We start from the raw sequence: 21,158 nt of genomic DNA, 5'->3' as shown, positions 1-21,158 counted from the left end.
TTTATTTATCCAGTTTAGATTAACAAGGTAACGCTTACACTCCAGAACTATATGTCCTTGCCTCAGTCGAGATTGCAAAGAGCTCTTTGTTAATAATTTTTTAAAATTAAGGAACGTGGCTAGAAATAGATTCATCACCAGGTTCTAATTTTGTTAAACCTTTATTCGATTTGGGCTTTTTGTTGGTGGTGGTGGTGTCGGAAGAGCACAGAAAGCAATGGATTGAATTGTAAGTTGACTTGAAATTAACATAAAGATCAAAGCTAAAATATTTTATTGAAAAATATCTTGAAATGTCTAAATTGTGTATGCTTATATTCCAAAACTAGTTGTTAATTGAATTGCATGTGCCCAAACATAGTCATCAACAAGTAAAAATGCTCGCATTTCCAATTATGTTAGAGTTTCCAAAGTGATATGTTACACAGCAGGAAAGCAGATGTATTATTTTCATGTGTTTTATCCCAATGAAAACACAAGGCATCACTGAAATCTTAAAAATGGAAGCCCAGACAGAAAGCATAATTAGTTCATTTACAACTTGCTCGTTTATTTAATACTCATCTAATTATACCATATAGGCCTTAAAAATAACATTTTTAAAGATAAAGCTTAGAAGTTATATGTTGTTTTTCACTGTAATAAAATGCAGCAGCCTCTTTAACCTTGGGGGTAAAACAAGTTGAATTTGTGGAGCAATATTTGTGTTTTAAATTAGGTCAAGCTATATTTTATATGTTAGCTGATTAACTAGGATTTACTGGTCTATACAAAATTTGGACTGATATTCCTTCACTCTGTAGTATTTTACTTGAAGTGGTTGGAAAAACATATAACTTTTTTTTAAAAAAAAAGAGAGCATAAGTTTTAGAGTCAGACAAATCTGGTCTCAAATCTAGATCCAACCACCTACTTCATTTGACATGAAAAAATACTTATAGATACTTAGACATCTTCACCTGTAAAGCTCTTCCTGTGGAGGGTGTTATGATGCTACGAAGCGAGTGGGTCAGGGGCTGGCCCCCATGGGGTTAGGCCTGTGGCAGCTGTGATGCTGTTGATGATGATTTGGATGACTCTACACCCAAAAGCACTGTGGGCTTCTGTCGTTAGCTTCTCTCCAGGAGCTCCTGTCATTTCTCCATACCTCTGACTGGTATTTAATCTTAGTTAAAACGTAAGATTAATATGGGTCATTTGATAAGAAATGATATGAATGCTTAGTTGTTCCTTTTATTCAGTTCACCTAATAATCAGTAATCAATAATCTGAGATTGGCATCAAAGTAGAGCTTTTGTTGGAAGCAGTGATTGACCTCCCAGAGGCCCTACCCTTTCTGGCTCCTTTGGGCTTTCCTCAGTCATCATGTTATATGTGCTGTTAACTAAGATTACATCTGGCATATAATAACTAAAATAAGATCCCTTCGTGGTCACTCCGTGGGTGCTAAATAAAGCTGACTAGAACAAGCGAAGTTTTTGCTTGATAGTCCTTCCAAGGATACAGTCAACAGCCTTTAAGGTCTGTGTATTGATAAATCTGAGCAGGCCTGCTCTTTCACGTACCATCAGGCTAACGTTACATAAAGTGAGTGTGTGCAAACAAAAGTCTTCTTTGCTCCAAGCTGTTTCCATCCACAGTGTCATCAGCTACAAAGCCAGAGGTGGAAGGATGTGAGACAACCAGCAGATACGTGGTTGGCATAAACTCATCTTATTGATTGGACTTGGCATCCTTAAAGTTTTACAATTTCTGTCATGAACATTCATTCATTCCATCATTTGGCGAACATCTATCAGACACCAGCTATTTGCCAGGAACCCTACAGACATTATAAGTATAAAACTGATGAAAATCCCTGCCCTTGTGAAGCCTGTGTTTTAGTGGGGGGTAACTGATTAGGTTAGAGGTTAAGCTGCTATAATGAAGAGACCCCAAAATACCGTGGCCTAAGGAGGAGAGCAGTTTCTGTCTCCCCGTATAACAGTCAGCAGGTGAGCCAGGTGGGGCAGCTGTGCCTCAGGCCTTCGGAGGCTGATTCCTGCCCGCGGTGGCTGTGCCGGCCTTTGGATATGAGCCTCACGCACAGGCTCAAGACTGGCTGTTGCCACATCCAGCTTCAGCGCACAGTGAAGGCGAGGCCAGGCGCTATCAACTTGTCCCTAAATGGAGATGACCCACAGTTACACACATCACTTCTGCCCACCCCCCGACTCTAACTTGGACATTGTCAGGCCTTGCTGCAAAGGACTGAAAAGTGTGTCCTTGTGGGTTCTGTTACTCCACCTTGGGGAAGAATGACAATGAGCCAAACAGGTAAAACATATAAAATGTCAGGTGGCAAGGAAGAGAGAAGGGGTGGGGACAGGAAGCACTGGGGAGGTTGCAGCTTTAAACAGTTTGGTGGGGGGGCCTCGCTGAGCAGGTGACCTTGGAGGAAGGACCTGTGATGGCTGAGGAGGTGGTCCCCACTGCATTCTGGGAAAAGCACTGCAGACAGAGACAAGGATGGGCGGAGAGACTTGTGAGAGGAACAGGGAGTGTATTAGGGCGGGGGTGGTCATGGTTGTAATGGGGTGCTGGTTTTTTGGACATGTTGAGTCGATGCTGCACCTCCATGCGAGTGGAGTTGCTCCAGAGGCAGTTGGATGTGTGAATCTGGAGCTAAGGAAAGCAGCTCAGCCTGGAAGGACACATTTTGAGCAGCGAAATTCAGCATCCTACTTCATCTTCATCTTTAATGCAAAAGGCCCTGCTCGTTTCTGTGGGGAGGAACAACCAGGCCACAGAGCAATCCATAGCTTTCCTGGCCTCAGGGCAGCTGGTTCTGCAGGGCTGACCTGCCCAAGGAGAGATGTCAGGGCTCCCAGCCTCATGGTGGATTTTAGTGTCTGTGCAGGGAGCCACTCTTAATCTTCCCAGTGAGGAAAGCGAGGTTCAGGGAGGTGAAGGGTGTTCGTGCCGGGTGGACAGTGGCAGGAGCCAGACTGTGGGCACCAGTTCCCTTCCTCCCAAGTCAGCCCTGCCTCGACAGGGCCCCTTGTTAGGAATACTCTCTGAGAAGAAGGAGCTATTATTTAGCAGGTTTTGGAGCATCACGTACTAGAAAGTTGGAGAGGCCAAACACGTAGGAAGATCGATAGAAAGCAGAGCTGTAGTCATATGGAGGGGGAACCTAGAATGGCCCGGCAGAGCCTTTGCATATCCTTGTCCACTTCTCCCTGGCCCTTTCCAGATTGTCACCCCCAAAGAGTGTCCTCTCCTCCCCCTCACTGACAGCCGTCCCTGCTCAGTATGCCACTGCCATCACACCTCCACATAGAGCTCCTTGCACAGACACCAAAATCCAGGGAAGGTGGGGGACCCTGACACCTCTCCCGGGCCAGGTGAGCCCTTGGGACCAGCTGCCCACAGGCCTGCAGCCAGGAAAGCTGCAGATTGCTCTGTGGCCTGTCGTCCCACCCTGCAGATGAGCTGCGTCTGTTCACTGTCCCCTGCAGCGCGATCTGCACTCTCAGAAGCCACGTACAGCGCGGGGCAGTGCAGTCCCGGACAGGGTCAGAGGCCTGACTCCAGTTCTCAAGCTGTCTCGCTTTGCTCTGTGACCTTGAGCCAGTGAATCAAAGTGTTGGTTCTCTTGTCTGTCAAATGAGGGTCATCAGTGGACTGTCACCGCTTTGCCTCGTGAGGAGGGCAAAGCCACTGAAGGGGAGTGAGCAAGGTGCTGCTTGCGGAGGTGCACCTGGTAAAAAACCTGCAGAAGTGGGGTCGCGTCTCGGTCACCTCTGTGCCTGCAGATGGGCTCCTGGTTTGCAGCGTCTGAGGTGCTCCTCTTGTCCTGTAAGGCAGTCTCTCTGGTGCGTGTGTCTGTCGTGTCTGCCCTGCTACGTTCGGAAGCTCCTTAGGGAGTGAGATGTAGGAGGGGGTGTGGATTTCTGCACCTCGGTCACACCCCAAAGAGGGTAAAATTGGGCTTCTTAAAAACACTTGCCAGACCTTCTGGTGACCTGCATTTTCTACTCCTCTTCTAGCCAGACTCTCCTTCAACGTACGTAACGCCCTGTAGGATGTGTACCACAGAGTGCAGAACTGTTCGGTGGAGCTGAACGCCCAAGGAGACGTGTAATATAAAATTGAACCTATGTCATGTAGGTGATGTAATGTGAGATCTAAGCTAAAGAAAATGGTCCTCACTCTGAAGTAAGTTGTCGAAGGATAGTACTAAGATGATGGTGAAATTTAGTAACTTAATTAGTTAGGGTAAGAGATGCCTTTGTATTTCGGGAAAGTTAAAACTTTCCAAAGAATGTGGGCATTCCCATTGCCAGTTCTTCGGAGGTACTGTGAGAATCCTAGCAACGAGGTGTGGATAGAGTTCCTTCCAGGCATTCACTATGATTAGTGAACTATGAACAGGGGAATTTAGCCCACACATGTGGGTGGAAACAGTCTTTAATCTCAGCATCATTGCAGCAGCCACAGGTCAGCAAAACAATGCCCTTAGGTTTATAGTAGACAAGTCCTTTTCTGAGGAATTCTCAGAAACATCTCAATTAACCAAAACTTAATAGAGTAGAAACCACTTGCATAGCTAGTACAACCCCCCACCCCCTGCCATTTTTATTTTACAGATTAAGTCAAAAAGAATTACAAGGAAATAGGTTTTTACCAGGAACTTCTGTGAATGACTTTCTGGAGCTGTTCTAAAATCAAATGATATTTACCCCAATGTCCCATAGCTTCCATATGTATTCCTCTGCTGCTATATGTGACAATTAAAACTAAAAATGATGAACCCATTTCCTGTACAAAAGATTGTTTGCTATAAGTGCCATCATAACTGGTACGTATAAACAAGAATCGAGAATGCGGTTTCCAGAGCCCTGTTCCGTGAGGATTCTCTGAGGGTGTTAGAGTTAACGAGACGTCTTTTCTTATGTAGGAAAGGCAAACACTGAGAGAGAAAACTTATGATTTTTCTCATTCATCTTTAGATGCCACAGCCTGGAGAAATGTATAGAGAACAGGCATGTTGGATGTTACTTGCCTTTAAGGTTGATGTTGTTATGGCAACTAGATATCATTGAAATTACAGTAGCAGTATCTTGGAAAGATATGTTAACAAGATTTTTTTGGGACAGTCAGCTGGTACAGGGAACCGAACCCATGACCTTGGCGTTACAAGACCACATTCTAGCCAACTGAGCAACCGGCCAGCCTCTATTAACACAATTTTTATGTTTGGCTTGGAGTTTGGTAGTTTGGAGTTACAAACTGCCAGATTAAAAATAATATCCCCAATTTGGGGACATTTTAACTCATTTATAAGTCAGAGACAGTTCCTTTTATATTAAGGCAAATAAGTTGACTAGGATATTTTGGAAGGATTTTAAACAATAAGAACTTAAAGGACTCTAATCATGCTACTACTTTAACCTGAAATCCCTATTCTTACTAGGTTTTCTCTGAACATCCAATGCTGTATCAAATAATGAGCTTAACATAATAGTTACAACATGGGAGCTCCGAGATCTTACGCTCGGGTCCTGTACTATGCCTCACTCTGACGACAGCTATTGCTGAAGCTCCATAGAATGGGGCTGCGTGGGGCAGAGGAAACTGACCTCACTCTGGAGCAAACAGTGCTTCTCACAGATGTGGGTGACATGGCAGTTTCCCACCACCTCCCCGTTTCATCCAAATAGATAATGCCTGCTTTTCCACGTCACTTCCCCTTCAGCGTGGCCTGCTGTCTGAACATGCATGGGACATAAGTTGCTATTCAGTTATTTATTTGCCAGTGTTTGCACAGCTGTGTCTGTGTTCATGCATCCTTCTGTGAATCTGCCACTGACAGAGGCTGTTTCAGATTTAGATTTAATCTCTATCAGGGGGGTAATTCATCTAATTTGCTGTGTGGTGAATATTTAGTATGTGCTATTTGATTATTACAGTATTTCTGTATAGCTGTAGAAGTGATAAAATGTATTTTATGAATTTTAAACATGTTTACAATTATTTGTCCTTTACAACGTGTGATTGGATTATGATCCCTATTTCTCCAAGCCCAAGACATACAGCTTATGTGCCTTCCCAGGTGGCAATAAGAAACATCTGTGTAGCCCAGAATCACTGAGATAGGAAATACCAAGACTTGTGCTTCAAGATCCTGCTGTCTTACTTTCATGATTCAATAATATTAACCCAAATGTTTCTCTCTGGTTTTAGCCTCCAGTGACATACAGTGGAGTCCAATCTTACTGGGCATGGGGGGACCAGAGGAAAAAGGCGCCCGATGACAAGCGGGTTTGCACGTAGGCGCCGTGTTGTACAAATGTAGCCATGAGCCTCTCCTCTCTAGAGCTCAGTGTCCATTACAGTAGCTGCTGCCACATGCGGCTGCCGAGCACTTGAGGGGTGGCTAATCCCAACTGAGATGAGATGGGCTGTCCCTGTAAAATCACACTGGATTTTGAAATTTTAGTGCAAAATAGAGAATGCAAAATAAGTTATTAATAATTTTCATATTGAATACATGCCGAAATGCAATATGTGAAGATATATTGATTAAGTAAAATAGATGAAAGTTAATTTTACCTGTTTCTTTTTACTTTTTTAATGTGGTTTCTAGATGACTTAAAATTGTGTGTGAGGTGCATGTGACACTTCTGTCGGGCACCACTGGGCAGGAGTGGCCCCAGGAGAGGGAAGGGCTCCTGTGACGACAGCACCAGGCGGGTGCCGAGGGCAGCTGAACAGAGGCAGCGCGAGGCCCTCGGCTCACCGGGCCTTTCCCGGGGTAGAGAAGGCGACTGTCCCTCTGTTTAGATCTTATGCCCCCTCAACCTCATTTCTCTCTCAGACTCATCCGGGGTTAATTAGGATGTGCTGTCATTCCACTGACTATAGATGTCTGATTTTAATGTGTGTGCATCCCCATACCCGAAGGATAATTAAAATGCTAATTATGGTCATTATCACCACAATAGCTAATGATCCTATAGAACTAGGTGCACGCTCCACCCTAAGTAATTTCCATGATAAGCCATTTCATCCTCTGGACAGGCAACCGGGCAGGCACTGTTACCACCTCCATCTGAACAGATGTGGGCTGGGGACTCGAGGGATCACGTCAGTGGCTCAAAGTCACACTTGTGGAGGTTGTGGAGCTGTGGCATTCCAGAACCTGCCCTTAACACAAGACAGCGCTGCCCTCTAAAATAGCACCTGTTCTTGACTTTCTTAGCACGCTACTACACCTGCCCCTCTATAGTGTAGTCTGTTCTCCAGAACGTAGATGTTTTTCAGTAAGTTAACAGCTCACTTAATCCAGAATTCAGAAATGCTTGCTGTCTCAGAACTGGGGGCCTACTATAAGGTTGTAAATGATCCAACTCCTTGTTTTTCCCTAAAGTTGTCCCAAAAACCCTACTTTTAGTTCAGTCTGCTTAAAAATGTAGGTAGTCTAATTCCAATTCAATAAGAAATTTTAAGTACCTACTGCATGCCAAACACTGCCAAGTACTGGGGATACAGAGACAAAGGTGACGAAGGATCCCAGCTCACAAAAAGCCCTGTCCCAGTGGACCTGAAGGCAGATCTCTGCTGCACAGTGTGTTGAGGGCTGTCTGTAGTGTTGTGGGAACCGAGAAGAGCCGCATCCAGTACTTTTTGGGGTGCAGGGTGTGGATGTAGCATTAAATAATCTAAGGGGAGGGCTGCTTGAGCCGTCTTAAAATAGTTTGCACTGATTTTCTCGTGCTTTATTTATGTCGCGTGGGGGCCATTGCCAACTGTGCCTGCCAGCGTAGGTGTAAGCGTTGCGTCCCCTGGGTTGTTCAGTGTGCTGATCCCACTCCTGTGGTTTTCAGGCACCAGCAAGGTCAACCTCGTGAAGATCGCATCCACAGCATCCAGCCCGCGGGACACAGCTCTGGCAGCCGTCATCTGCAGTGCTCTGGCCACTGTCCTGCTCGCCCTGCTCATCCTCTGTGTCATCTACTGTAAGAGGCAGTTCATGGAGAAAAAACCCAGCTGTAAGTTTTGAGCTTGTCATGTTTCTCAGCATTTTGGTGGAGTGCATTTACAGTTATTGTCCTGCAGGTGTTCCACGAGACTTGGCATCACCGAGCTGCTAAAGAGTAGAGGCCACATGGAGTAGACCTTGCCAGGATGGCATGACACCATCAGGACACTGGCAAGGCCGTAAAGTCCCCATGCCACTGGGCAAAAATAAAAGTCATTCTAAGTTCTGGTAACATAAGAACGCTAAATCTTGAATTTTTGTAACAAACTACAGTCGGGCCTCTGTATCCGTGAGTTCCACATCTGTGGCTCAACCAACCACAGATTGAAAATATTCGGGGAGAAAAAGTTGCCTCTGTACTGAAGAGGTACAGACTTTTTCTTGTCATTATTTCCTAAACAATACAGTATAACACCTATTTACATTGTATTGCATTTGCATTGTATTGGGAATAAGTAATCTAGAGATATTTTAAAGTCTACGGGAGGGGACCATCGCATATCAGGGACTTCAGCACCCGAGGATTTTGGTATCTGCAGGATTCCCGGAACCAATGCCCCACGGATACTAAGAGATGACTGTATTTTATATTTGTGCTTTCGTGTAAGAAGAAATGATCAAACATTTGAATGATGGCTGACTTTTCCTTTAAAAACACAGAAGCTAGAATGTACCAGTCTGCATTCTGATGTTAGTAAGGCTCCCCTACAGAGGAAATCGTGTCACTGACACAGTTCTCCTTCCCTTGTCCAGGGTCTCTGAGATCACAGGACATTCAGTACAACGGTTCTGAGCTGTCGTGTTTTGACAGACCTCCGCTCAGCGACTGTGCTCACAGAGCATGCCACCAATGCCACCGAGACCCGGCCCAGGCCTGCGGTAAGCAGGGGAGGGCAGAGAGAGAAACTGCAGGGAAATGCTCACGTTCTCTCCCAGCGAGGCTGCGGGGCTCGGTTTCCTAGTTAAAGCTAGTCTTGCTAATTATTCTCCGATGTTCCCTGGTGACTGGGGTGTTTTGAGTCTCTTCAGCATTAAAAAGAAAATAAGCATCTTGTTAGAATTTTGAGAATTTTTCAGCCACCTTTTAGGCAAGTTTGCTGTTCTTGTCTTGAGTCCGTTGCTTTAAAATTACCTTTTGTAGAGTAGGTGTTTGTATCCTTTGCTGTCTGATTGATTCAAACTGAATGTTGATGTGTCTATTGTCATGTTTTGGATTTTTTAAATTTCTTAAAGAAGAGGGAGGTGAGAGGTCCATGACCAGGTTTTCCACAAACCACAGTTGCCTCTTGGGTTATTGATGGAAGTGAAAGTTTAGGAAAGTCATTGTAATGGCAATCACTCTCCTACTTGGGCAAATACGGGCAAAGTTAACACCAACTCTCTTGGCCACTTACTTGCATGCATTAAGTACGAGATTTCCACACTCCACACCTCACTCCGCACCACCCCCTATTGAAATCATACATGGCCAACAACCTTCCACCGAAGCCGGCCCTTGCTCCATGCTGGCCTGTCACCTTCCATTTCTGAGTGCAGTGCCAGTGGCACCGCTCTGTTCCTTGGACCAGTCTGCTTTAATTTAAACATATCCCAGTTAGACTGACTCATTCTCTTGGAACCATACAATCTTCCATTTCAAGAAATTGCAGGATTCAGTTTTCCAATCTCGTGTAGCAAATTTGAAATAAGACGTTTCCAACATAATTCTTTTTCTACTGATCATTAGTATCTTTTATTTTACGAATGGGTTAAGAACAAAACACAAGACTTTCTGTGGCATTTTTGCCTTTGCCTACGTAAATAATAGACTCATAGACAGCTATTGACAGTAACTGTGGGATCCCCAAATGCTCCCCAAGCACCATGGACACTGGTATTAGACTCACAGTGAACAGGAATAATTTCTTGAGAGATGAACTCTAATTTTAAATGTAACAAAATACAGCTTTGTGCAAACTCTGCCTCATCTTTACTTTGATCTGGAAAGGAAGATTAAACGTGCAGATGGCTTCGCTGCAATCCCCCTAGCAGAATGCAGGCTGGAGAGACCACCCACGCCAACACCCAAGTCCAGCGCAGCTGGTCACCTCAAGCGCTTCCTCCCTAATGGCAGTGCCTTTTTGTTCTTTCAACTTTTTTGTTTTGACATATTTCAGACTTACAGAAATGTTGACAGAGTAGGACGAAGAATCCCCGAATGTCCTTTACGTGGATTCCCCCAAAACTGACATTTTATCTCACTCCACATTTGCCTCATTTCTCCTGCCCCCCAATATGGTATAAATACGCACTCTTCTTTTTTTCATTTGCCATTTAAAAATCAGTTGCAGATATGATGTCCTTTTTTAATACTTTGGTCTTTGTGTCTTAAGAACAAGAACATTCTCTTACCTAACAACAGCATGATTATCAAAATCAGGAAATTAGTATTAATTCAATGCTCTTACGTAATCTATAGCACATATTCAGATTTTTTTAATTGTTCCAATAACGTTCTTCACTGCAGAAGAAAATCCCAGATAACACTGTTGCCAAATTTAGTTGCTAGATCTCTTCGATTTCTTTTAATCTGGAATAGTTCCTTAACCTTTCTTTGTTTCATGACATTGATATTTTTGAAAAGTGCAGGCCAGTAATTTTGTAGGGTGACCTCAGTTTGGGTTTGTCCGATGATCTCTCAGGATTAGATTCAGAAAGACTGCAGAGGGGATGCTGCGTCCTTCTCAGTGCCCCGTATCAGGAGCCACAAGTGTCCGTCTGTCCTGTGCCTGGTCAGGTTAACTTTGGTCACTTAGTAATTAAGCTGGTATCTGCCAGGTTTCTCCTCTGGAAATAATTGTTATTTTCTTTGTAATTAATAAATATTTTGTGGGGAGATACTTTAAGACCATGTAAATATCCTGTTACTCCCCAAACTTTCACCCGGTAGTTTAGCATCCTCTGGTAATTCTTCCCTGAATCAGTCATTACTTGGGTGGTCAACAAATGCTGCTTTTCCGGTCCCATCGTCCTCTCTACATTTGCTGGCTGGCCTCCTATGTAAGAGGAACTTCCCCTCCTTACCATTCATTTATTTACTTTGATTAGTTTAGACTTGGGGGCCTGTTCAATGGTTACAATCCCTTGGAATCATTATTCATTTTGATGCGCAGATTCTCCTAGTTTTGGTCAGTGGACATCCCTTCAGGCTGGCTCCTGTGCTGTGGCGACCTGTCCTCATTATTCTTTTAGCTCTCTCTTACTTTCTGGCACAAAAAGAAGTTCCAGGCTCATCTTGAACTTTCGCTAGAATCAGCCATTTCCACAAGGAGTGGGACTGCTTTGGTATTAAATAATTTTGAAATGTCCTATAGCGAGCACAGCATAGGCTTGTCGAGTCACCTGGCAGTGTATCCAGGCGAGTTCGCCACAGTGACAGCAGCACCCGCTCAGATGGCACCAGCCGCAGGCCTGGCTTTGAGAGAGCGTTCTGGGCTTCCGTCCCGCCTAACACTGGTTTGCAGTTACAGCTTAGTATTTGACATTCATTTCAGAAAGAGGGATATTTGTTTCACAATATTTTTTTCTTGCTCATAAAAGTAAAGAGATATTCCTCATGAAAAGTTTGGATACACATATGAACATATGCATATATGTAAATGTACAATTTCTCCAAGGCTTTTTCTCATTTGTGTGTCTTTATATGTGTCTGTGTGCTTTAGTATGTTTATGGTTTTAAAAAATCAGAATTATTGATGTATGAAAGGTCTTCAGAAGGTTCATCTTTCCATGAACTTTTTGAAGACCCCCTATATATAGAGAGAGAGAGCTAGAAGTCTAGAAAGCTGTTCACCAAAATGTTGACAGTGTTTATTTCCAGTTTATAGGATTGGGGAAGATTTATTCTTAAATTTTATCTAATCTCTCACTTTATATGTTAAAATTGTTCTTCAATAATCTTGTATTATCTTTGTAACCAAAAAGATATGCTTCTTCCATGAACGTAGTGGCTTGTAAAGCTGTGTGCACACATCTCCTTAATCCTAAAGTTACATTCCTAGCAAGGAAAACAATTGCGTGTTTGTGTGTGCGTTGACTAAAGCGTGTGAACATGTCCACGTTCTGTCCGTATCGCTAGAGCACGCAGCAGCGTCTGCAATGTCACTCGTTTGCACAGCAGTGCACAGGCGTCTCGTTCCACTTGCCCTCTCGCAGACTGCAGTATTACTTTTCATCGCTTTTACTGTGATAAAACACACACAACATAACACTGACCATCCTCACCATTTTCGGTGTGCAGTTCCGGGGCATTAAGTACACTCACTGCGGAGCACCCGTCACCACCGTCCATCTCCAGAGCTGTGTTCATCGTCCCCAACTGAAACTCTGTCCCCATTAAATGACGACTTCCCATTCCTCCCTCCTCAGCCCCCAGTATACACCCTTCTACATCGGTCTCTACAAGTTTGACTTCTCTAGGGACCTCATATAAGTGGTTCAGCATTTTTTAAGACAAGAGAATAGAGAACCTCATGCCTCTTTTCCCCTAAAAAGTCTCCTAAAGGGATATAGCTAAGTTTCCAAGAAAAACAATGAACTGGTATTAACGACAAGGTTCCCAGAGAAAAGCATGTGCCTCACAGCTCTGCCGGCTTCCCTAGGGCCTGTCCACCTGATCCCGTCCCTGTGCTGTGACGAGGCCTGCAGCAGCGGCCGGGCCACTCTTCAGGAGAGGTAACTGGGCACTTTGAAACAATAATTTTATGTTCCTTTGCAAACATACATTCTACTAACTTACCAATTTCCATGTGAAACTATGGAGACATTACTAATGACATTCTTGATATTAGAGGGGAACAATTCTTTGGCAAGAATTAGGTAGGCCTCCCAAGGTTGCTAATATCCAATACAATGTTCTTTATACTTTACTCTCCATTAATTTTAGTTTTGTCTTATATTCATGATCTGTGACACCTCTCTCATCTGTAATTTTTAACGTGTCAAGTACTCATGACATACTACATTCAAATTTTAGAACAGCAATCAAGAAAATCCAGTTAATACCAAGGAAACTGCATGTTTTAGACATTGGATTAATATAACTATGTTAATTAGAAGTAGGTATAACAATTCAGTTTCAAAGTAAATGGAGTAATTTGACTTGGGCATGTTTATAACAGAAAGCACTAGAATTCTAACTTAATAAATTGCCATTTCATCTAGAAGCCTTAAAATTATCGCTGAAATGCTGCTTTGCAGGAGTGTTTTCCTCTCTCATAGAATATGTAAAGACCTCTTGAACGTGTGTTCAGAAATGCAGGCCCAGCGGGGGAGACCATGCCGACTCCGTTCAGGTCCCTTTCGCGGTCCTTCTGTGGCGAGTTTTCAGACGCCTGGCCTCTGATGCAAAGTCCCACGGGTGGTGACGACATGTCTTTTTGCGACTCTTATCCTAAACTCGCTGGAGAAGATATTCATTCTGTCAGTCCAGAAAAGGAAAGCTCAGCCTCTTTGGATTCAAACAGTAGTCAGGATTTGGTTGGTGGAGCTGTTTCAGTTCAAGCTCATTCTGAAAACTTTATGGAAACTACTGATTTATGTAGATATGACAACATACTGACAGCACCGGCACTAACTCGGGCTGCACCAGCTGCCAGATGGCAGCGAGGTCAGGAGAGCGGTGATGTCCAGGTAAGGAATGACTGACCCCAGCGTGAACCAGCATCGACTTATGGTAGAACAACAGGAGTGCAGCTCTGTTCCCATCAGAAAACTGGGGGGAACCTCATGAGGTTTTTTCCTCTTTCAAAATTTCTTGTATGTTATAGAGTATGTTTGAAAATAAATTGAGTCTTTTTTTTTTTAAACAAAGCTAATCTATAAGACCATAAAGGACTGCTGCATTCTTTTATTCTTTTTTTGTAAATTTGACTCCTTAGCACAGCACCCCGTCCTCCTTCCCTGACCGAGAGAGATGAGTTAGTTGTGGGAGCATCTTGCAAGCAATTCCTGACCTTCATTTTTTCCTGTGATATTCTTATGCCCAATACTTAAATGCATTTATTCACTGTCAAGTTAATTAGAAGTTAGGTCTCCCAACGCTGCTCCCTCTTACTGTTGTTTTCTGGATCTCTCTGCTCTGATCAGTTGGATTGGTGGTTGTGGTCTAAGACCCTCCCAGGCGGAAGGGTTTAAAATCAGGTTGTCGGGAGGTGACAGCGGCAGAGGGGTGAGGCTTCCTGGTATGCTGCAAAGCTTGAGGCAGGAACAGGTCAGGGACAACTGGGCCCTATCTCTGCCTTCTCCTCCAGGTGAGGACGTGGCTTTGCTGAATTTGACTTAACGTTTAGCAACACTTCCTTAAAGGAAGCGCATATGTGGTTAGTGTAAGTTCTTCTGGAAGAATGGTGTCAGCCTTGAGTGTAAAGGGCAGAGTCACAGCAACAGCACAGCTCCCGGGTCCCGCGAGACCCTGCCCTGCAGGACAGTGTGGCTCTGGCAGCTTCTCCCTTCCTGCCCCAAATCAGGGCCTCTGGGGTGGAGGCCGCTGTGACCGAGCTGCGCTGTGACCGAGCTGCGCTGCTCCCACCTGGCTGTGCGGGCCTGCACTCCCATGAGATGTGCACCCCTGCCTCATTGTATCAGAAACAGTCAAAGCGTGAATGCAGGTGTGCTCCTTTTAAGATCAGTCCTTAGGGTACGTATTGATCTAAATCTGTAGTGCTTGTTTTTAATTTTATTTTTTGGCAGCTGGCCAGTACAACGATCCGAATCCTTGACCTTGGTGTCATCAGCACCTCTCTTTCCCAAGTGAGCTGACTAGACAGCCAGTACTTGTTTTTTTAACAATTAAGAAAATATTTTCTACAGAATTTATAGAAAATTCTATAGAGAAAACATCTGTTGGTTTTAGAGGGAAAAATGTTGGTTTTGTTCTCAAAATGAGGGAAATGGAGAAAAGATAAGTGAAGGGAGGAAAAGCAAACAGATTAGGCGGTTTTGAGAGCGTAAAGTGCATGTCTCTGAGATCTGCTTACAGCTGGGAAAGACTGTGTACTGATCGTGTTCTTTTAAGCCATCCCATCATTTGTATAACTTTCATGATAGTAAATAGGAGAAGCTTAAGCATTGGCCTAGTTGGGTGTAAGTCTCAAAAATGGACTGTGCCCCACAAAACTTAGGGGCTGAGAACCTCAGCAGCCTAGAGCAACGGCAGGTTCCACACACCAGCAGAGCATGGCTCAAGCTGAGGGGACACAGACGCAGGGACAGCCCGCCCACAGCAGCAGAGGACTGACTGATGCCTGGCCAGCGACTCTAACGGCTACCTCCCCTGCCTCTGTCACATCATCTGTGCGCCTATTGTTAGGGGACAGTCTGAGTCATTTGCACTATTGTGCTACTGGCCAACTGGGGACAGTTCTTCAGGGTCTTGTCAGTAAATAGAATTGCCACTCACCTTAAATTTATAGCTTGTCTCCAAGTTTGTGAAGTAAATTTTTGAGACTGAGGAATGAAACGTCTCGATACCAAGTCATGCCAGAACCAACCCATTCTTCACCTTTCTCTGTGTGTTATTGGTGGGTTGGGGGTCAGGTTTATGAACACTACTGTCATGGCTGTTTGAATGTAAAATTTTAGAAACAGATTGTAGTATATAAGATTGGCATATAATGACACATTAATTCTTTTTCAAAACCAAAGTAATTATCATGATCTACATAAAGATATTTTCAGCTCGAATCATTCTGAAAAGAAAGTTGTAGTTACATCTCAAATGAATCTGATGAGAAAATGTTACAGTCAAGTTGTACAATACAATTTATTAACGAAAGTTTTTTTATTAACTTCTCGAGATATGTTATCTTATTAGATAATTTAGGTAAATCTAAGTATGACATTCTGAATTCAGAAAAGGAATTGTTAAAATGTGACCCATTTCAATTTTCCCCCTACAATTAAAACCAGTAAGTAATATTTTTAGCCCGTTTTAAGATATCTTTCCCAGATTCTGAAAAGCACTTTCTGTTCAGTTGCATTTACTGACTCTGTGAAATACAGTGAATGAGCCTTCCATGGGTCCCGCGTGTTTGAATACCGTTGAATGTAAAACCACTGTTCACACAGCAGCTGCAAACCTTTGGGGTCTTGGTCCTTGTCTTTATTTCAGTGGTCAGCCAAGTGTTTAACTCAACTAGTTTTGTTTTTTTTTCAATCTACTAAATTCTAAAAAGAACTCACATTTCCCCCTAACAGGCTAGTTTTCCAAGGTAGAAAACACATTTACTTGACATAAAGAACGTGACTTCGGCAGCTCACTATTATGAAGCCGAGCACACGGCTTCCAGTCACTCTTGCCGACTCCTGGAGTTGGTGTGTGGTGAGCGTGGCTCCGTGTTTAGGGCCACGGGCTCGTTCCTGTGTCAGGAGAGCGCTGCCCTTCTAGTCGGGAGGTGCGTTAGGGGCAGCGTGACCACAGCAGCACTTTGCTCTTCCCTTGGTGTGAGACTGATTTCTGATGCATGGTGCATTTGTTTCTGCAAACTGTATTTTTTGTATGCTAGTTTTCTTGTGGGTGGATCAAGACCACCCGGAATCTGATGACTGTCACCGTTCGGGATAGAGCACGCGGGTGTGAGAGCCCTCTGTAGAGCACGGCTCCATCTCAATCGGTTTCCCTGTACACGTCTTCCCGGAAGGGAACAGACTGAGATGTTTGGGACACCACTTGCTGAGATATCTGGGAGAGTGCAGCCAGCCTGTTTACTCACAGGAAGAGCTTTGCATAATGGTTTTTAAGCCATATTTTAAATGTCAACTTGAACAAACAGAAAGAAGGTTAGAAACATATGAGAGGACCTGAGTCCTCGTTTGTCAGTCTCCTGAAATCCCCACATTTTCCTTACTGGCAAAAAGGATAATTTGCCTCCCACAGAAGGGTTAAGGTGTTTATTATGAGCACGTCAGTTCGTCAACATATTTGACGAAACTGTCTCCTAGTACTGAAAGTACTTCAAAAGCTTTTATTTCTAGATAATCTCCTCAGACCTAGGAAACAATTTTTTCCATAAACTTATCTGATATGTCAGTGATGCCAAATTAGTGGTGAATAAGTTAGTGAAGGGTTAACGCATGAAATTAAAGATTGATTTACAGTTTGCCAGTGCCTCTTCTCTTCCTGAGGTGAGATCAGTGCCCTTTGTGATATGGACGAGTCAAGGGGCCCTTTGCTGAGGATATTTGCCCTCTGAAGATGGTGAGGATTCCAGGGAGACCACTGTAAGAGAAATCACATTCCCAAACTACTTCCAAACATTCTCCAATAGTTTAATGGAAGTTTTAAATTCAAAGACCTAGTTGTCAAGTAAACAACGTTGCTATATTCATTAATCATCTTTGCTCTTTGAAAGAAGGGAATAAAGAATCCTGAACTCTTTACCTACAGCTGCTTTGAAGGAGCATAAAAGAAACACACATTAAATGTCTTGAATGAGGTTGAAAATTAGCAAAAGATTGTTTGTTGATACATGTGATTGCTATGGTGACATTATCATCTTTTAAGTACTCTACAAATATTGGGTAACTATTTCTTATGAAATCCTTGATTTTATTCTCAAAAGTACGTGGGATCTGGATATTTGAATACCATTGAATGAGCTTCTTGTCCGTACATTATTCAATTCATGTATGCCACTAGTGAAAGTTATGCATAATAACCTTTTACAGTGAGAGATTTAGCAGCTTTAATTTGACGGTATTGTTTTTAAAGCTTTCCTTCTGCTGCTGTTTCAGGAAGCTTGAAGGACTGACTGGCTTCTTTCTGCAGTGGAAGTGTGTTCGTGGAACTCAAAAGGCACCCCCCGCATCAGGCTTATGGACTGGGCACAGTCTAGACCTTGCACGGCTTCTCAGGGGAAAATAAATCTGAACCAAACTGACAGCAGTGTAAGCCTTTCAACTGGTTGCCTCTGAGCTAGACCAGCTGTAAGCTGAAACCTCAACAAATAACAAGAAAAGACTTCAGGCGGACTCATGATATTTTGCCTCTTTCCTAAACTAGAAGCTTCTCTGCTGCAAGAGTGACTTCAAAGACTGATGGGTTGAGATTGCAGACATTTAACAAGGAGCAGAAATGCATTAGTGCTTATTTTCATGGTGAATGTGGTTTTATAAGACCGAAGACCCAGAGTATAAGTTTTCACTTACATTTTCTTTTCAGAAATAATTGCATATAGTCTGTTATCCTACTAACAGTCAATGCCAGATTAATTACCCTAGTGTTTATGTAGAATAGGTTCAAAAGTGAATGTTTCTATTTGAGAAAGTCACTTTAGCATGTAAACTGATTAGCTTAGATGGTTAGAATTGACTTCATACTGCCTGCCTAAGTCTTGGGCTTGTTAGATGAAGTTTACTGACCTGACTAGGAATTGGAGGAGAATAAGTCTTTTCCAGAGTCTACACTTCTAACCTCAGCCTTTGTCTCATGACACCTGCAGTGATAGGAGCCAGAGAGGCTGGGTTAGGAATGTGGTTGGAAAAGGACGGCTCATCGCCCTCAGTTAAAAACCACTTAGCGCACAGATCCTAGAGACCTGCATGCAAAGATTAGCATATTTATGTGAAGATTAGTTGACATGGAAGCATGTGTTACATCTGTCCCTTTGCCTGACTTAAAAGATGCAGAAGTTCTTTTCCAGAAAAGTGGTGTCTATATACATAATGATCTTTTATCCACATTGTATCTTATACTAAAGGCTTTAGAAATTACAGCACATCAGGGTCCCTGACTACTGAAGTAGTCTTCAGTGCGAATACACTACATACCAGAACCAGAAGAAAAAGCACAATTTGTAGGCAGGGTTTAGGTGAACAGTCTGTGAGTAGTGTCGTTTGACCAGGATATCGTAGTACTTGCTCCAATCTTGTAAGATTAGTTAGCACAGAATCTCCTACATTAGCCAGATGATGTTGGATTTAAGAGCATAATGCTTCTATTAAGACATTCCATCCCCTACCACCTTGGTATTTGCTCACTAGCATCGTCCCTAGGGCTAAGAAAGGAATTAACCTGATACAGCCTTGAAGCAGGGAATGGCTCATTGGCCCCTAATCTGCATGCCCTAGAGAAGACTTAATTGAGCAGGATTTATTTTTTTTCTGCTTGATCATACATGATCAGATCTGGCCTTTGTCTTTTAACTGCTCTGTCACGTTTGCACTTAAAAAAGAAATAGACGTTTGAACATCAGTATGTTCGAATGCACTTAGTATTTTGTTTTGGAATTGACCTGCCCAAATCAGTGTCTTGTACCTGACGTTTAAACTGAATGTTAAAACTGATCTGTCTTTCCAAGGACATTTTTGTCTTTTCACTCATTAGCCCGTGGTTTTCTCTCTTATGAGACAGTAAAATTCAACGGGCCCTCTTGCTTGCGGCCTCTTCTCTGTTCATGGTTTTTAGTTTTGATACGTGCTTGCCAGTTTGCCCGTATCTGGTCCTTCTTACAACCTCAATTCCTTTCCCTGAAACAGGAGATGAGGGTGTCTCATGGTAACCCGTGATCGTTCACGTCTCTCTAGCACCTCGTCATAATTGGTTGACTTTTTCTTTTTTTTCCTTTTTTTACGTTAAACCAGTGGTTATTAAACCTTGGTAGTCACCAGCTCATATGAAAATTGCCTTTAGGAAGCTCATATAAAATATCTTGGATTTGACCACAAGACAGCTACGAAAGTGCACGTAGAGTTTCCTTGAGGGGCTCCTCTGTAATTCACATATGTGTGCCGCTGCTTCCAACCTGATCATTTCTGTTATGACAGAGGGATGATCAAAGTAGGTCAGGGTTGTGTTCTTTTGTGTAACCTGAATATATTTTCCATATGTTGAGCCTTGATTAACTTCAAAGACAAACACTTGCTGGAGAAAGCCAGATTGATGGGAAAGAGACTTTGGCAAAAACTCCTGAAACATCACTTTTGATCAGTAGAGAAATGCGTAGGGTTGAAAATTGATTGCATTTGATACTGCATTTGAAAAATCGTGGGCTATTTTTGTCCAGATGAAGACATTTTACCACTACCTGCTCTAAAAACATAAATAATGTTATATTTTTACACTCTTGTAAACACTTGAGAAAAAAATCCAATTTGCGTTTCACATTATTGGAATATCCTACAGCACTCAATACTTTAGCTGCTAGAGTGCTGCTGTCAGGAAACCTGCACTGGGTACTGTGCACGGCGAGTGGGCAGAACTGTGGCTTTTCTCACTGCCGAAGCTCAAGGACAAGAAAGAGACAAGGATTTCAAGAGCAACCAAGTAAAGTCATGGGTTTTCTAACTTTGTGTTTGTGGAGTATATTTTTTAAATACTGATTTTTCTACTTTAGATAAAGAGTGAATATTGCTGTTACCTAGGTTAAGCAGACTGTCTGTGCTAGCAAAGGAAAGGAAAGGAAAGGGAAAAAATCCATTACTGCTTTAAGATAGCTTGCATCTACTTAGATTTCATCATGTCTATTTTGCATACTGGAATTTGTCAATTTGTAAATTATCGTTTTCTTACACAAATAGTTTTGTAATACCTCTTTTTTAAGAAGTTTGTGAATAAAATTGTTACTTGGTATTCTTATTTCTGTGTCCAGTAAGAAAATGCTTGATTTTGTGCATACAGATACTTGTCTGTTTTCTTTCTTGCCTGAAGTCCACATGAGGGGTGTGCTTGGGATAGAAGCCTCTCGAAATCCTTATTAGTGAGCTGGCCGTACCCCTCAGGCATGTCAAGCTACTGAAAGATGCTCTTCATTTTTTTTTTTTTTTTCATTTTATGATGCAAGGAGAGAAGGAACTAAAGAAAAAGAAGTTTTGTTTCTATTCCTCATTCCTGGAGGTCAGTGGGTGTCCTCCTGCAGAGCAGGGCGGAAGGAACGAGGGAAGGAAGGCGCTTCCGCAGGGCCCAGGGTCACCGTGACAGCATCTTCCTTCCCGGCTTCTGCCTCCCATCTTCTCATTCTCTCCTTTCCTTTCCTTCCTTCCCCTCAGTAAAGCTTTTAAGGCTATAATTAGATTTTGAGAGGAGACTTAAACTTTCTGGAAAACTTTTCTTTAAAATTTTAAGGCAACACCTTGCTTTCTCAGCTGCGGGATCTCT

General features: G+C 43.0%; 1 protein-coding gene across 2 annotated transcripts in view; it reads left to right on the top strand.

Annotated features, from left to right (window-relative positions):
- The window catches only part of TNFRSF19 (TNF receptor superfamily member 19), an 82,100-nt gene extending 61,461 nt beyond the window's left edge, over nucleotides 1-20,639 (top strand). For both annotated transcript variants that reach the window (XM_063102534.1, XM_063102535.1), the window contains exons 6-10: nucleotides 7,872-8,036; nucleotides 8,780-8,905; nucleotides 12,667-12,739; nucleotides 13,318-13,696; nucleotides 17,798-20,639. In XM_063102534.1, coding sequence (XP_062958604.1) covers nucleotides 7,872-8,036; nucleotides 8,780-8,905; nucleotides 12,667-12,739; nucleotides 13,318-13,696; nucleotides 17,798-17,806 — 752 coding nt within the window. In that variant the 3' untranslated portion in view covers nucleotides 17,807-20,639. The remainder of the gene's footprint in view (nucleotides 1-7,871; nucleotides 8,037-8,779; nucleotides 8,906-12,666; nucleotides 12,740-13,317; nucleotides 13,697-17,797) is intronic.
- Nucleotides 20,640-21,158: the final 519 nt, after the last annotated feature.

This window comes from Cynocephalus volans, chromosome 7, assembly GCF_027409185.1.
Source record: "Cynocephalus volans isolate mCynVol1 chromosome 7, mCynVol1.pri, whole genome shotgun sequence".
In the NCBI taxonomy this organism is placed as follows: Eukaryota; Metazoa; Chordata; class Mammalia; order Dermoptera; family Cynocephalidae; genus Cynocephalus; species Cynocephalus volans.
Note: the sequence above shows the minus strand (reverse complement) of the source record. Positions and strands in the feature narration are given on the sequence as shown.